The sequence below is a fragment of the Neophocaena asiaeorientalis genome, unplaced genomic scaffold (assembly GCF_003031525.2).
Source record: "Neophocaena asiaeorientalis asiaeorientalis breed wild unplaced genomic scaffold, Neophocaena_asiaeorientalis_V1.1 scaffold251, whole genome shotgun sequence".
In the NCBI taxonomy this organism is placed as follows: Eukaryota; Metazoa; Chordata; class Mammalia; order Artiodactyla; family Phocoenidae; genus Neophocaena; species Neophocaena asiaeorientalis.
In genome coordinates, this window is record NW_020173377.1 from 819,741 (window position 1) to 834,152 (window position 14,412).

General features: G+C 53.9%; 1 protein-coding gene across 1 annotated transcript in view; it reads right to left on the reverse strand.

Moving 5' to 3' along the window:
• The window catches only part of POC1A (POC1 centriolar protein A), a 73,120-nt gene that overhangs the window by 13,361 nt on the left and 45,347 nt on the right, over positions 1-14,412 (reverse strand). The window contains exon 10 of the mRNA XM_024746405.1: positions 7,211-7,354. Within this exon, the coding sequence (XP_024602173.1) occupies positions 7,211-7,354 (144 nt within the window). The remainder of the gene's footprint in view (positions 1-7,210; positions 7,355-14,412) is intronic.

A 14,412-nucleotide genomic window follows, 5' to 3' on the forward strand; every position in this document is an offset into this window, starting at 1 on the left:
TCTGGGCACACCTGGGAGTACCCGCCCCCAGGGAAAATGGCAGAACGGCTCTAAAGTCTGGAGTCTCTTTCCACAAACAACAGCTGGTCCGTCCGGGAAAGAGGCACCCCGAGAGCCCACACCGGGCCTGCCCAGTGTTCCCACCTTCCCTGTGTGGGATGCCTCACCCGAGCAGCCCATCAGATAGGAAACTGCCAGGAACTTGGGGGGCTGGGGCAGGGTGTCTTGAAGCAATGGGTCACTCTATCCAACTCCCCAAAGCAAACAGGCCAAAATCCTTATCCTTGTTGAGTCTGGTCAGCAGCGCTGCAACAACCTGGACCTTTAAACCACAGGGCTGGGTGGCCTGCCCACGGCTGCTTCCCACGGCGCACATGTTCCGGTCCCCGAGCCCATCGGCCCCCAGTGAGTCACAGGAACCTGAATGTGTGACATCACAGCCTTGCTGTGGCCAGCCTCAAGCACAGCTGCCATGAGAAAACACAGTTGGAGCAGGAATTTCATGGCTTGGTATTTTTAAAAAGCAGCAAGACGTGAAATCGGAGTCAAAAATAACTGCTGTGGGCTTCTGAGGCGAAACCACCGGCCGCCTGCCGGGCCCAGGCCCCGCACTGCAGCCTCCCTAGCTCCCGGGTACCGCCCACATTGCCATGCCACGCCCCACGCCCACACCCTCGCCCTCGAGGAAGACCCAGGGCCCCTGCAACTTCCAGACACCACCCAACCTCTGTCACTCAGGAGCTGGTGAAGGAAGTGAAGGGAGCCAAGGTGGGAGGTGAGCTCCCAGGGGACTCTGGCTGTGAAAACAGCCTCTCCCTGCTCACTGGTGACCATCCCAGCACCTGCGAGAGGGACCCTAAATCACTTGGCAGAACCCCCAGAAGAACACCAGGGGAAAGGTCAGGGCCTCTGAATGCCCATCACCAAGCAGGCAGGCCTGGCAGGGGTCCACTGTGGAGCCCCTCCTCTTGGAGTGGCCACAAGGGGAGGGGCCCGGCTAGGGGTGGAGGGGAGGGGCGACTTATGGAAAGAAGGCCCTAAGAGCAGTCCCGGCCCCACCTGAGACGCCGACCTCTGCTGCCCACCCCAGAGGGCAGACAGATGGGCAGGGCCTCAAGTTTCCCCTCAGTGGAGGAGGAAACCATGGCTTTCTCAGGAAGAGGCAAGGCTGTGCCAGAGCATCTGCGGCTTCTAACTCCTGGTCTGAGCTTTGCTCTGACTCCTGCAGGCCTCTGGGATTGAGCCATCTATCTCAGGAAGAGAAGACTGGGGCAGGCCCAGCAGGACAGTGACCAGGGTGGCGGCAGGACAGGTGTGTGTTCTCCCCAGATGGGGAGGGGAGAAGGTGGGGCCCAGGACAGGCTCCCGAGAGGAAGAGGGGGGGCACACACACGGCTCCCAGCACCCATACTTGTGACCTCAGCCCTAGTTGCTTTTGAGAATTCCCATGAGGGGTTTTGAAAACCAAAAAGTCACCCAAAGAAAAACCTAAATCCTATCGTTAGGAAATCTATTTCCCCCACAACCATTATGGTAACTCAATTCAGAGGATGGCTGTCACAAGATATATATATACATCTTTGAAGAGCTTCAATCCTGGCCCCAATGCCTGGGTCTGGGTTCAAGGACCGCATCTAATGGGCCCCACGACCCACCCCTGATTTTCAACAGTCCCCAGGCACCCAGTCCCTCTCGTCACCTCCTGGGCCCTCCTCCTGGGCCTTCCTGGACGTTGAGAAAGACCTCCTCTTTGTCTCCCTCTCATCCTAATGCCTAGTCAGACCACTAGATCTCACTGGCAGCTCAAAAGCATTCATGGGACTCCAGCAGTTACAGACATGCGTGGAATGTCCACTCCTGTGTCACCTGACCACACTGGTGTTTTCCCACACTGACCCTTGGAGAACATCGACCTAGCACACCCAGGTAATCCAGAGCTTCACCATAGTGCTCAGAGGACACGAGCAGGCTTGGCTGTCCCCACTTTACATGCGAGGAAGCTGAGGCTCTGGGGAGCAACATCACCCGCCCAAGGTCACCCAAGTGATGAGCAGTGGAGTTGGCCCTCAATACCAGGAGGGCAAGTACGCCCAGGTTAATGGGCAGTGGCTCACTGGGCTGAGCAGAGCAGCCCTGACACCCAAGGGAGGTACCTCTGTTCCCTACAGCTGATAGGGACGTGTAAGGCCAAACACACCCTGGCTGCTCAGGACACAGGGTCCAGCTGGGATCAGCGTACTGAGGAGCTCAGTGAGGCCCCAAACAGCAACCTCACAGGGGCAAGGGGGGGGTTTCCCTCACACAAAGAAGGGCCAGGGCAAGGGGGTGTGCTCTCTGGCTGGTGACCTCAGGGGCCGGGCCTGCTGAGCTCTGTGATCACAGAGGGCTGAGCAAGAGCTTCTGGCCTTAACTTTCAGAAAGGTCAAGTTTGGTTTGCAGATAAACTTCTCAATGAAGCCATACCTAACTACACAGTTAGCAAGGGAATGGTTACACAATGGTTAGCAAGGGAAGCTGGGGAAGCTCTGACCTACAGCAGGTCGAGCTCAGGATCACCTGGCATCCTGGAGAAGCCCCAGGCTGAGTGAACCCCAGAGCTGGTCCAGGCACAAGCCGTATCTAGGCACAACACCCTATCAGCACCGGGCATGAGGTGACCTGTGAGCACCAGGCAGGAGGATAACACAGGGCTGCAGAGGAAAGCCCTTGGAAAGTTGCAGGCCTCAGATAAACATCAGGAGGAAAATTATGATGAGGATGTGATCCCCACACTCTGAGGACTTCCCATCTAAAACAACACTGTGGGGAGACCCGACAGCCCGGGGCAGCCCGAAGAGTGAACCTGTCCGGGCATGAGATGCACGAAGGGCTGTGTACCTTGCACTGTGCTCTGGAGGAGCAGAGGTGTCGCGGGAGTACCTTGTACTCCCATCCTATCTCCCTGAATAAATACACTTTTGAAAAACAATGTATGCACTCTACTAAAAAGGTATTCCTAAAAAAATAAAACCACACAACCCCAATTCGGGAGTTAAAGGGCTGGATTCAGATGCCGCACATGTCCCTGGGGCAGTCTGCTTTCCATGGGGGCTAAAGGAAGCGCCTCACTCCCTCGGGAGCCCAGCGGCATCACAGGGGCTGACTGCTGTGCTGTCCTGCCCGTTTCCTCACCTGCTTCCTCCCTCCTGCCGTGAACCTGAGCCAGGGCGGCTGCAGAACTCACCTCCTGGGGGAAGGGCCCTGACAGTTCCACCCCCGGCCCAGGTCCCAACCTCTCTGTGTCCCTGTCCCTACTCCATGACAGACCCTCAGCGTGGGTCTGGCCCGACTCTGCCCTGCTCAGTGGCCACACCAGGAGCGCAAATGCCTACGCTGCTTCTTCTGTTAGCCCAGGCCAAAGGACTTGTGGCCCTCTCCACCTGGCCCACGGGACGCCCGTCTGGCGCACTCTGCCCAGCTGTCTCCCACGGTCCTGGTTGCCTGCTCCTCCTAGGAGGCCTGGCTCTGACATCAGCAGATTCAGTCCTGGGCCCTCCTAAGGTTGGGATTGGGTCTCGCTCAGGGCCCCACACACAGAAAAGGCTCAGTGAACGTGTGTGCACGGAGGGAACCCTCCACACCTGCTGTGAGGGCGGGGGAATGGCTCTCCTGGGCAGGGAGGCAGGGGGAACCGGGGAGCTGTTTCTGGTGCCGTCGTGAGGATCCCCCTGCACCCATGCCAGCCAGGCCCTGAAGAGTGACAAGGTCAGCAGCAGGAGCAGCACTGAACACGTCAGCAGAACATGGCATTGCTGGGCACCGTTCAAAGAGCTTCACACAGGCTGAAACATCCCATCCGCACAAGAGGCCCGTAAAGTGGACGCAATTATCAGCTCTGTGTCCCGGATCTGGAAACTGAGGCACGAAGAGGTTAAGTGACTTGCCCAAGGTCACTGAGCTAGAAGTGGAAAGCCAGGATTTGCACCCAAACAAGCTCTGAGCCACATTTTCCCCCAGGCCTGCTCAGCCGCCTGACCTCTGGGCCTCTGGTTTGCACAGAGCGGCTATGGATGAGGACTGAGGCCGGGTCCTTAGCCTTCAGACGGGTGCCAAACGGGCCACACACCTTCAGAGAGGGTTCGATCATTGGGCCGCATCCAGCCTGCTGAGTGGGAAGGCAGGCTCTGAGGACAGTGAACCTCCAGAGCGGAGCGCCTTCTGTCACTTGGGACTGGAGACTCTGTGACTCGCTCAGTAAACATCCTGGCCACTGCCCACTGCAGCCCTGGGCTTCTTCCCTGAAGGATGTTCTTCAGGACGGAGGCCCACAGGACCTAGAAGGCAGTGTCCCTCTCGGAGGCCGCTTAGAAATAGACTTCCTTGTGGGGGAGGGAAGGGGCAGTGATGGGGCGGGACAGAGGAGAACAGCATGATTCAGACAGAGAACTCTGAAGTAGGTGTCAGTGTCGGGGTGGCCACGACACCTCTGCTCCTCCAGAGCACAGGCGCACGCCAGGAGGGTGAGGAGCGCCACTGAGGGGAAAGCATCTGAGGCCAACACCCACAGGCCAAGTAGGCGCAGAGCCCCAGCTGAGCTACCCGCATGGGGAGGACAGCGGTGGTCACCCGGCTCTAGGCCTCAGGGGAGCCTCCAGAGAGGGGGCTGCCCGCAGCCAGGCTGGTCCCAACGGGAGGGGAGGCTTTGGCTGGAGCTAAACACCTCAGCTAGGGCCCCAACTCCAGGAGGGGACGTGGGCCTGGAAAACAACTGGCGACCAAGCCCGAGGTAGTACGCAAATTCGTGCAGACGCCTCCCCACACCATTTTGAAAACAGGTTGCACTCTAAGGTCCCAACTGGGGGCTTCATCTGTGGAACCCAAGTTGCCTCAAAATATGTTGACTCCATCAGGAACACGCCACACTTTGTGGCCTTCAGGAATGCAAAGCGGGCGACTGGTTGATGGGCTTGGCCGCTGGTGGGGGGGCAGTGCTGTCTGGATTTGCAAAGGGGGCTGAGCGGTGTGACCCCGGCCACAGGCCAAGGTTTCACTTATTCCCTGTGATGCCAGTTTCTTACAAAGTTACTACCAGACTCCTGACTGCTAACACATAACAAAAACCTTCCATGTATGCCCTTAACACACAGTGACGGGAAATGTTTCTAGTGTTATACTCCTCTGGATCCAATGAGGCTATTTTTAACTACCTTCTCAGACTTAATTTCCAATTTTATCCTATAAAGTTCTAATTCATTCCACCTCCCCTGAACTCTCACTTGATGAGGCTGTGAAGAACATGAGGCAGGCTTGGCAGTTTCTGACGGCTCTGAGGTGGGAGAAGTTTTCTAGGTCTTTGCTCATCTCCCTCTCTCAGCACACGCCTCCTCCTCCAGGGCTTAGAGGCTCTCGGCAATGTCTGTATGATGTGCGCATAGTCCCACCATCCCCTAGTCACCAATGCCTGACCTTTCCCCTCAAATGTCCTTCCTTCAGTGGGTCCAGGGTGTGCAGTACCAGCTGGGATGCTGTGACACGCTGTGGACCATGGGACACAAAGTTGAGGAGGTTTTCGTACTTAGCCTCAGATCCAGAGGTAGGGAAGGGACGCCACGTCACTTCAGCTCCATCTCCGTCAGAGACCCAAGGGTCCTCGGCCTCCCTCTTGCATTCCCCCTCTAGCCGTGAGCCAGCACAGACGGGGGGGTCTGCACCCAGAGCCCAGGAGGGAAGGGGCCTGAGGACCTTTAAGTCCTGCCTCGGCCCAGCTGCCACCACCACCTACATGCCCCATGTCAGCTGTGCTGGGCTCTGCTTGTTGCCTGGATGTGCCCATGGCCCCTCCAGACCTGCAGGCAGGCTGTTCCCTCTGCAGGACCGCTCTTCCACCCCAGCAGAAGACGCCCCATTGGGCATGCCCGCAGTGCTGGCTGCCACCTCTCGTCAGGGCGCTTTGCTCTCACTGGAATTGCTGCAATGCAAGTCTGTGTTATGAGCTGCCAGATGCACTTACGCTCCTGGTAGTGATGGGGCCACATTGATCTCCCTGATGAGGGTGGTCAGTGCCACAGCTAACACCTACTGAGCAGCTATCTAGGGCCAGGCACAGGTCAAACACTTCCTGCAGATTCATCTCCTTCAATGCTGACCACAAACATGGCAGGCTCATCACAGATAAACACACCAGGGCTTGGAGAGCCGAAGGGATGTCTCCAAGGTCGCTCAGAGGATAAGAAGCAGTACAAGCTCGAACCCAGAGCCTAGGCTCTCGGATGCCTTGACTCACTGCACGCAGTTCCCTGGCACGTCCCTGGAGTGCCCACCCAGCGAAGAGTCAAATGAACGGATAGCGTTTCTTTCAAAGCTCTGTTGTGGCCCAGGCCAGCACTGGGTGGGCACTCCCTGGCAGGATTCAGTGTTGGTGATTTTGGGGTCCAGTGGCTTGGCCAGGGATCGGATGGCTCTGAAAGCCAGGAGCCCAGGGCAGGCACTGCTATTTCATTAATTTGGGCTGGAAAATAGGTACATTATTATTTTTTAAAAACCCAGCAACCGGAGGTTGTGGTGCTGAGAGCTCGGTGCGGGAACAGGCATCAGGAAGAGCAGGTTGTGGGGGACCCGGGAGGGCCAGGCTCGGGAGCCAGTTGCAGCTCCCAGCCCTGCCGGGAGACGCAGGTACCGCGGGGGAGGGCTGGGGGTGCAGTGCAGGCAGCTGTGTCAATCGTTTCCCCTCCAGGAACTCGCCGGTGTCTAGGGACGGTGGGTTGTTCAGCTGCACTGGGCCTGCTGGGGTCGCCGCCTGGGAGCCAGGAGGCAAGGAGCTCGCGGCTCCGAGCGGGCCTCGACCCGGCCTGGCGCAGTTAATGACAGCAGGAATGGGGAGGCCCAGGGAGCTGGGCACCCGATCCACGGCCACAGCCGTGAGCGATGTCGCCTTGGCTCTTTAATGTGCCGCCCGCATCCCCTCGGTCCTTACCTAGTTCTTTCTCCCTCTGTGCGTCCTGAACCCGTTAAAAGTGACCCCTGAGTATACTGGATGGTATTGAGGAATTATCGTTAACCTTGCTGGGTGTGATGACGGTGATGTGGTTAAGGAGAGAAAAAAAAAAAAAAGACGAAATACTAAAAGTTTTGACAGATTAAAACAAACAAACCAGCACTCGCTGGCCAACTTCAAATGGTCCAAATGCCAGGCCAAGTGCAGACGATGGGGTGAATTCACGTCACGGCCTACCTGGGTGAGGACGTCCAGCTGGCCTACAATGTGCTCCAGCGTGCTGGTCAGTGTCTGGGGAATGCTGACGGGCTCTTGGGGCTGGCTCTGCATCGACTCCTGACTCCTGCCCCTGCCTGGTGGGACAGGGGAATCCACTTCTGGCTAAAGACAATGAAAGGAAAGAGAACCCCTTAGTCTTGAGTCAGTGCTTGAGGAAACACCGAGAGGAAGAGCTCCTTGAAGGATCAAGTGGAAAACCACCAGCAAACTCGAGAAGATGAGTTCCAAATGTTGGTGAGCAATGGCGGTGTGGCGGGACTCCCATATCCGGGCTTGCGCGCTCCCTTCCAACCCCCCTTTCTGAGCAGAGGCCATGAGTGAGGAGTGGAATCAAAGCACCTGGCAGTCCGGGCTGCAGGGGCCTGGGAGAGATGTGCAGTTGGGCTCTTGGAGGCCCTCAGAGAGACCGGGGGCTGCCAGCTCTTCACACGGCATGCCCTCCACTAGGCCTGTCAGAGTGCGGGACCCCTGAAGCCCAGCCTGGCTCTGAAGTCACCCTTCCTCCTGGTTAGCTCAAGGTCAATTCCCCACCCCGGGAATGGGGATGGCCCAGAACCAGCGGGAGGTTCCAACCCTGCCCTGGCCAGATCCCCTGGGAAAACAGATTCTACGTGAACGTCCTGGCCTGATGGCTGGCGGGAGTCAGACTCCACAGGACAGGCGCCCCAGGCTGCTTCAGACAAGACTCCAGGAACATGAGGGACTTGGTATTTCTGCCTAAGATCCTCAGTTCCCAAATGCAGAAGCCATCCTCCTCCTCCTCCATCACCACTGAGGGCAAGTGATTTCCTAAGGGGGCTCATTCCAGTCCAATGCGTGTCCCCCAAAAGTCAGGCACTGCTCTGCACACAGACAAAGGCTTCTCCTGACCCCAGAAGCATCGTGCACGTGTTCAGCAGGGCAGAGTGCCGGGAGCCTCCCAAGGACACGGTGGGCAGATGCTCAGGAACCTACAGTTCCTCTGTGGACTCGCCCCCTGTGGGAATGACACGCTCAGTGAGGCCGACACTCTCGGCCAGCCCCCAAACCCCAGTAACCCATAAATGCAGCCACACTTGGGGCTCAGTGTTTTCAACCACAGCCTCACTGATGGACATTCCAAATGTTACCACATCATTCCCTGGCTTTGCCAGTCATCCAGGGCTCTCTATCGGCACTGGGAGAAAATTCAACCCCATGGACGGGGCACCCTGCTCCTGCCTGCCTCCTTCCGCAGCTCCGCTCCCACCTCAGTGCTCCCGTGCCCAGCTCCCAGGGCCCTTCATCTACCCTTTCTTCCCCCTGCTCCGAGCATCCTGTCCTCCACTCACCTTGCAACCCCCCATGCCCAATCAGAAGCTCCTCTGTGCTCCGCACCTGGGCCTGCCCCATCCCTGCCCTGTTCCTCCAGCCACTGCGTCTCCAGGGCCAGGACACATGAGTGGGATGAATCAATGCCACACCACCCACAGGGCCTGCCACCTGCCCATGTGCCTGTGTCCCCTATTCCTGTCTTCTGCCTGCACTCATCGCTCCTCTCCCCTCTAAACCCAGGGCATCACTAGGCTCAAAGCTTGTCAACTCCCCATACACCACAGAGCCAGGGTACTCCACCCAGCACTCCTCCACCCCTCAATGCCACAGTCACTGGAGAATACTGGCTATGACTGGGGCTCACCTAGGATGCCTCACACCTGCCACTGGCAGCCGGCTTGCATCTCCTCTGAGTTGGCCCACCTTTTGGATAAATCCAGTGGCCTAGCCCCAGGAAGATGCTCTGCCCTGGACATGTTCACCTGGGCAGGTCTCAGAGTCCTTGAGAAGAATCAGCCCGGAAGAGGATTCCCAACCATCATAGAAGGGCAGTTTAGCACGTGGACCCTACCTGCACATTTTCCTTTATTAGGAAAGTGTTCTAATCTCATAGATAACAAACTCTCAAGTGCATGTCGATTTGAACTTGGAAAAATGCAGGCCCTGGTGGTTAAAGAGAAATTGAATGTGAGACACAAGCCTGAGGAGGATTCTTGAAAGCAGGAGCAGGGCCATGTCCACATGCCCACCGTCGGCCTGTCTGCTTGCGGCACTGTGGCCATTTTGTAAGACCCCGGCCCACCGGGGCTAGGCTCTTCCAGTCCTCCAGGAATCGATACACTTCAGCTCTCAAAGCCCATCCCAAAAGGAAATGTTCCAGAAGCCCTGACTGGCCTTCACCTCACCGCAGCAGCCCCCAGACCCAGGCAGTGCTGTCGGGAGACAAAGCAGAGTGCAGCAGGGAAGAGCAGTGACTCAGACAGGCCATGGTCGATATCTGAGCTCTACCACTGACCAGCTAGGCGGCCCTAGGCAAGAGGTTTCATCCCTCTGGGCCTCCACTTCCTCATCTTCTATAAAATGGGGGTGATGACTGGGCCTGCCCTTCCAAGGGCTGGGCTGTGAGAGGCACTTATCTGCAAATCACCCACGGGCCTTTCTTGAGAAGCCAGTGCCTACTGCTTCCAAAGGACCCCCTTCCAGACATGCACGCTCTTCCTCTGGACACTGAGTCCCCCTGGCTCCCTCAGGAAAGGGCACCAGAGGGAGGGTGGGAACCTGGCAGCCATCTGTCCTGACAGCCAGACGGGCGCTGCCTGCTGCCTGGGAAGGAGGGGATGGAAATTCTGAGTGTTTCTGCAGAGCGGCCCAGAAATGGACAGTGCCGAGTCGAGTCTCTGGAAGCAGGGGTGGGGGGGTGAGCGCCGCTGATTTTACCAACAGGAACCCTCCTTCTGAGCCCAAGCCCAGCCAGCTGCAAGAGTACTGAGGACCGCAGCCACAAGCCCAAGCCAGGGAGGTGGCCTCTGGAAGAGAGGGCTGCAGGAACCTGAGGCTCAGACAGCAAGTGACTGTCAGAAGGTACCCAGCCTCCAGCCTTGCTCACAAGTCCAGGGTTCTGCCTGCCCTGGGCTATTCCTCCAGCCACAGCATTCGCTCCTGCTCTTACCTTCACCAGGACACAGCCCTTCTCTGCAACCTTGTCCGCTCTTACCAGAAGACATTACAGCACTTGACACACCGCACGTAAAGATGGCTATCGCTGTGATTTACTTGCCACCCATGTGTCAGCATTTTATACGTCACTTCATTTACTCCCTACAATGACCCCTCACAGCAGGCATTACTAACCTTAATTTTCAGATGGGGAAGCAGGCTCAGGGAGGTTAAATCACTTGGTCTAATACAAGAAATGATGGCTGGGATCTGAACCCAAAGTACAGGCATTTCCTGACAAGAAGCAGCCTCTGACAGGTGACATGGCCTGCGGATTTGCTTCCACACCCCCAGCTCCTCTCTTCCATCCTTGTGGAGGCTCCTGGCTCCTGGCTCTAACACTTTTTGTGTCATTCCCCCACCCCACCTGCCCTGGAATGCCTGCCTGGCACAGAGCTGAACACAGAGCAGGCCCTCCACACACACTTGATGCCTCAAAGAGCCAAGCCCATCATGGTGACACTCCTGTGAAATGACACCTCCCCAAGGCAAGGGGCCAGCAGTCCTGCCCCGCACACCATCGCAGGCACTCACCTGCACTCCAGCACTCTGCAGATGTGGCATTTCCCCGAGAGCTCAGCAGATAAGCGATAAAGCAAGAGATAAGAAGATGATGGGCAAGAGCAGGAAGAGACGCACTGCGAGGGCTGTGACGGGATAACAGGAGCAGTGTTTAAGGGGAGAAATCCTATCAGTGCTTTGTCTGTTCCACATCCAAGAGTACTAGGGGCCCTGCCTGGTGGTCCTCGTTAGTTCTCTCACAAGTAAGATTACAACATTAACCCAAACACACATACCTAGAAAGTCACACCAAGTGGACAACTTTCACTTGTACCAAATATAAACATCTTAACATCAAAAGAAAAAAAAATGATCAAACTCAGAATAGATGAATCTATTTAACTTCGTGGCAATCTCATTTGGGGTCTGTAGGTGTCCCCACCCTGGTGTGGGATCCCGGGCTCTCACAGTAGTTTAATCTACTTGCCTCAGTTTCTGCCAGCCTGTCATACGCCACCATGAGCTCAGCACTGCGCACAGTAGGAATTGCGTAAATATCTGTGCTTGCTTTCAGCCACTCAAACACATGGGTAACCAACCCATACATTTTCATTAAAAAACAAAACAGCAGGACTTCCCTGGTGGCGCAGTGGTTAAGAATCCGCCTGCCAATGCAGGGGACACGGGTTCAAGCCCTGGTCCGGGAAGATCCCACATGCCACGGGGCAACTAAGCCCGCGAGCCACAACTACTGAAGCCCGCGTGCCACAACTACTGAAGCCCACACGCCTAGAGCCCGTGCTCTGCAACAAGAGAAGCCACCGCGATGTGAAGCCCACACACTGCAACGAAGAGTAGCCCCTGCTAGCTGCAACTAGAGAAAGCCCGTGTGCAGCAACAAAGACCCAATGCAGCAATAATAAAATATAAAATGAATAAATAAATCTTTCTAAAAAATTAAAAAAACAACAACAAAAAAAACAAAAGAGCAGAGCTTGCAGGTCTTCCTTGTGACAAGAAATCAATCCATCTGGGATAACTTCTTGACTGGTCTCTGGATTGCCTATGGTCTCACCTTTTCATCATCAAGATGTAGGTGTGGATAAGAAGCTTCTGCCTAAGGTAGAGAAAGTTGGGGGAAGTATTAATCCTATCCTAACAAGAAAAAGAGCAACAATCTAAAGGGATCTTAACTTTTCTTAAATCAGAGAGCTGAGATCACAGAGCCTGAAATCTAAGGAAAGGCAGACTCTTCCAAGGAAAACAGAAAGTGAGCATCGGCTCACCTCTGGCAAAGCCTGGGAAGAAGGGACACTGACCGCCACATACGTGGGTGAGAAGAACTGAGTTATGCATGTTAACAAGTTGCAGAGGCTGAGAGTGGCCAGGGTGAGAATGAAGAACGCCTGGGAGCCACAGATACAAGGGGAGTTTGTACCTGCTCACAGGGTCTTCTCCACAGACCTCCGCTGGGCATTCATGAGAAAGACCGGGTGGGGGAAGAAAAACATCCTTGAGGGTGCAGGCCTGGAGGAGGGGAGTAGACACAGAAAAGGCACGAAGCCCTGCCAAGACCCTTCTTGCCTACAGAACAAAATCCTTAAGCTACTGGGGGAAGAGCAAAAAGAGATGAAAGCCCCTCTTCCCTTGTGGGAGAGGCAGGAAACCATCCTGAGTGGAGATCATCGAGGTGTTCAAAGGCTGAGGGGGGGCAGGACTACTGAGAATGCCCTACTTCTTTTTTTTTTTTTTTAACATCTTTATTGGAGTATAATTGCTTTACAATGGTATGTTAGTTTCTGCTTCATAACAAAGTGAATCAGTTATATATATACATATGTTCCCATATCTCTTCCCTCTTGCGTCTCCCTCCCTCCCACCCTCCCTATCCCAACCCTCCAGGCGGTCACAAAGCACCGAGCTGATCTCCCTGTGCTATGCAGCTGCTTCCCACTAGTTACCTACCTTACGTTTGGTAGTGTATATATGTCCATACCACTCTCTCGCTTTGTCACAACTTATCCCACTCCCCATATCCTCAAGTCCATTCTCTAGTAGTTCTGTGTCTTTATTCCTGTCTTACCCCTAGGTTCTTCATGACATTTTTTTCCCTTAAATTCCATATATATGTGTTAGCATATGGTATTTGTCTTTCTCTTTCTGACTTACTTCACTCTGTATGACAGACTCTAGGTCTATCCACCTCATTACAAATAGCTCAATTTTGTTTCTTTTTATGGCTGAGTAATATTCCATTATATATATGTGCCACATCTTCTTTAGCCATTCATCCGATGATGGACACACTCCATCTGTCATTTGTTTCTAGGTGAGAATGCCCTACTTCTGAGACCCAGGGACACAGGGCCTAAGACTGAAACTGGCCCAGGACAGCAGAGAATTCCTCCAACAAAGCTAGCAAGCACCAGGTAACAAGCAACGGCAGTCTACTGCTGGGGGAGGGACAAGACCATGGACACAGACATTCTCTGAGGGGCAGGACCCCAGGGTAGGCTGAAAGCTGGGGGTGGAGCAGGAACACTGAGAAAAATCCTCCAACACCCAGACCTCACCCTAAGTACAAGGTATCAACTCCTGATAAGACTGACTATTTACCCCAGTCTCTGCTATTCTGAACATGATGTCTGGCATTCAATAAAAACTTATGAGACACTCAAAAAGGCAAGGAAAAAAAAACCCCACTGTCAAGAGACAAAGCAATCAGCAGAATTAGATTCAGATGACCTAGATGTGGGCACTATCAGATGGAGAAAAAATAATTATGATTAATATGTTAAAGATTTTACTGGAAAATGTGGACAACATGCATGAACAGCTGGAGAATTTCAGCAGAGAGGTAGAAATTATAAGAAAGAGAGTCAGTGGAAATGCTAGAAATAAGAAACCCAATACCAGATATGAAGAATGACTTTGTTGGGCTACTACTGGGTTGGCCAAAATGTTTGTTTGGGAAGAGGTTTTGGAAAAACCTGAACGATCTTCTTGGCCAGTCCAACAGTAGGCTCAGCTCAACTGAGGAAAAGAAACCAATGACCTTGAAGACAGACCAATTCCTTAAACTGAAACATAATAGGGGAAAAACAAAACAGAACAGACTACCTGTAAACTGTGGGACAATATCAAATTATCTAATACATGTGTGACTGAAATCCCAGAAGGAGAAGAAAGAGAAAAGAGACATTTCTTATAGTACAACTTTACTGGTAATGAATTCTCTCAGCTTTGGTTTGTCTGGAAACAAAAAAGGGGGGGGGGGTCTTTATCTCTCCATTTTTAAAAGATTTTTTTTCTGCATATAGAATTCTGGGTTGACAGTTTTTTCTTTGGATACTTTAAAAATGTTACTTCCATGTCTTCCAGCCTGTGCAGTTTTATGAGAATAGTTCTGTAATTCTTACCTTTGATCCTTTGTATATAATGTCTCCTTTCTTTATCTACCTTTAAGAATTTCTCTTAATCTTTGGTTTCAGAAGCTTGAATATAATTTGTGTAGGGTTCTGTTTTGTTTTTGTTCTTCAGCCTGCTTGTCATTTCTCTGAGCTTCTTGGATCTGTGGTTTGATGCCTTTCATCATTTTCCAAAAATTTTTGGCCATTATCTTTTCAATAGCACCAAAAAACATGAAATGT